The sequence below is a fragment of the Perkinsus marinus genome (genome assembly GCF_000006405.1).
Source record: "Perkinsus marinus ATCC 50983 genomic scaffold scf_1104296935302, whole genome shotgun sequence".
Lineage (NCBI taxonomy): Eukaryota > Perkinsozoa > Perkinsida > Perkinsidae > Perkinsus > Perkinsus marinus.
This window is the reverse complement of record NW_003214508.1, coordinates 7,289-9,040: the sequence shown is the minus strand read 5'-3', so window position 1 is coordinate 9,040 and position 1,752 is coordinate 7,289. Positions and strand designations below refer to the sequence as shown.

General features: G+C 48.4%; 1 protein-coding gene across 1 annotated transcript in view; it reads left to right on the top strand.

The window, feature by feature from the left end:
* Positions 1–138: 138 nt before the first annotated feature.
* The window catches only part of Pmar_PMAR003273 (retrovirus polyprotein, putative), a gene marked incomplete at both ends in the record, with an annotated part of 3,513 nt that continues 1,899 nt past the window's right edge, over positions 139–1,752 (top strand). The window contains 2 exons of the mRNA XM_002783980.1: positions 139–231; positions 273–1,700. Of these exons, the coding sequence (XP_002784026.1) occupies positions 139–231; positions 273–1,700 (1,521 nt within the window). The remainder of the gene's footprint in view (positions 232–272; positions 1,701–1,752) is intronic.

Below are 1,752 nucleotides of genomic sequence, written 5' to 3'. Positions count from 1 at the left end.
ATTGTAAGATTAACGTTGTATGATTCGCCTAATGTAGGCAATGGTAGTAATGTTTACTCCGACTTCGTGCCGCGGGCCGGTAGTAACTGTGTAAGTTTTGAATTTAAGGTTTATGTGGTAGAAGATTTAATTTGTGATATGTTGTTGGGCTTCGACTTCCTTTGGCATTATGGTTTGTCCTTACAGATGGTTGAAGGTTATGTCCGTTTGGTTGGTACTCGTGACCCTCTGGTGGGTCGGTATCGTGAACCTCTACCGGAACCTGATGCAAGGAGTGTGAGTGTGTCCGACACACTGTGTCGTTGCCCTTCGCTCTACTTGGAGCAACTGGTTTTGCGGGTGTACTACCCGTCCCTCCGACTATCTGCCCTAGTGAAGCACAAGGTGTATGTACCCGTAATGCTTCTACCCAGACTACTGGTATGATTGATGAGTCTGTTCAGACGGTACCATCCACATCTAGCACAAGTTCTTCGGAGACTGTCCCCAAGAACCCCGTCCGTTGTGCCAGAACTTGTGAAAGTCCGCCTGATGTTGTGATTGGTAATGGAGCTAGCTCGCTATACTCTCTTTGCCGATACTCTGATGATGTTTATTCTCACCTTGGTTTTGGTGATGGTGATGGTGATGACAGTCCTTCCCTGGCTCAGCGTAGGGTTTTTGCTGATGCTGGGGCTCCTATCTGTTTGCTGCAACCCCCTGATCCGTATGAATTTTATGACGACCCTAAGAAGGGCGGACATACTGGTTTTGAACAATGGCCTGCAGAAGACCAAGAGATCTACGATGAGTTCGAGAATGATGACATAGGTGGTAATTTGGATGACTATGCGATCCCATTACTGCCCGGCCCTGAGGAACCCGATGTTGTACTACCCAAGTTACCGGTGTCTGACCGTCCCGAACTTTGCCCTATTCAGGATCTCTGCAACGAGTTCTCTGAGTTGTTCAACAATAAGATCGGGTTCTGTCCGTTGGTCACTCATGATATAAAGACCTTTGATGAGCAGCCCATGGCCCAGCGTCCGAGACGTGTACCTCATAAATGGCAAGCTGACATACGAGGCCAGATTGATGACATGCTGAGAGAAGGGATTATTCGGCCAAGTATGAGTCCGTGGCGTTCACCTTGTGTCTACGTTAAGAAGAAGACTGGTGGTGTCCGTATCTGCGTGGACTATCGTGAACTAAATCGTCGGTCCCACATGTCCGCTTACCCCCTTCCTCGACCTGACTTTGTGCAGGATGACTTGAAGGGTGCCCGTTTCTTTACATCTCTGGACCTGAAGTCTGGTTACTGGCAAGTACCCGTCTCTGCCGCTGATATCCCGAAGACCGCTTTTTGTCCGGGGAATGGTTTTCTCCTCTATGAGTTTTTGCGTATGCCGTTTGGTCTACATGATGCTCCTGCTACTTTCCAGAAACTCATGGAGGACATCCTGGGCGACCTACCATTCGTCAAGATCTATCTTGATGATATTTTGATTTTCTCTCCGGACATGGAGACTCATGTTCGGCACCTTCGTGTGGTCTTCGAGAGGTTGTCCGCTGCTAAGGTAACTTTGGGTGCTACTAAATGTGACTTTGCCATGGAGGAGATATCCTACTTGGGCCATATTTATGACAAGTTTGGTATGCGTCCCGATCCTGACCGTGTCCGTTGTATAATGGAATGGCCACTACCTGAGACAGTTCGTGATGTGAGGCGGTTTATGGGACTGGTTGGCTATTACCGTTCTTTCATTCCACGTT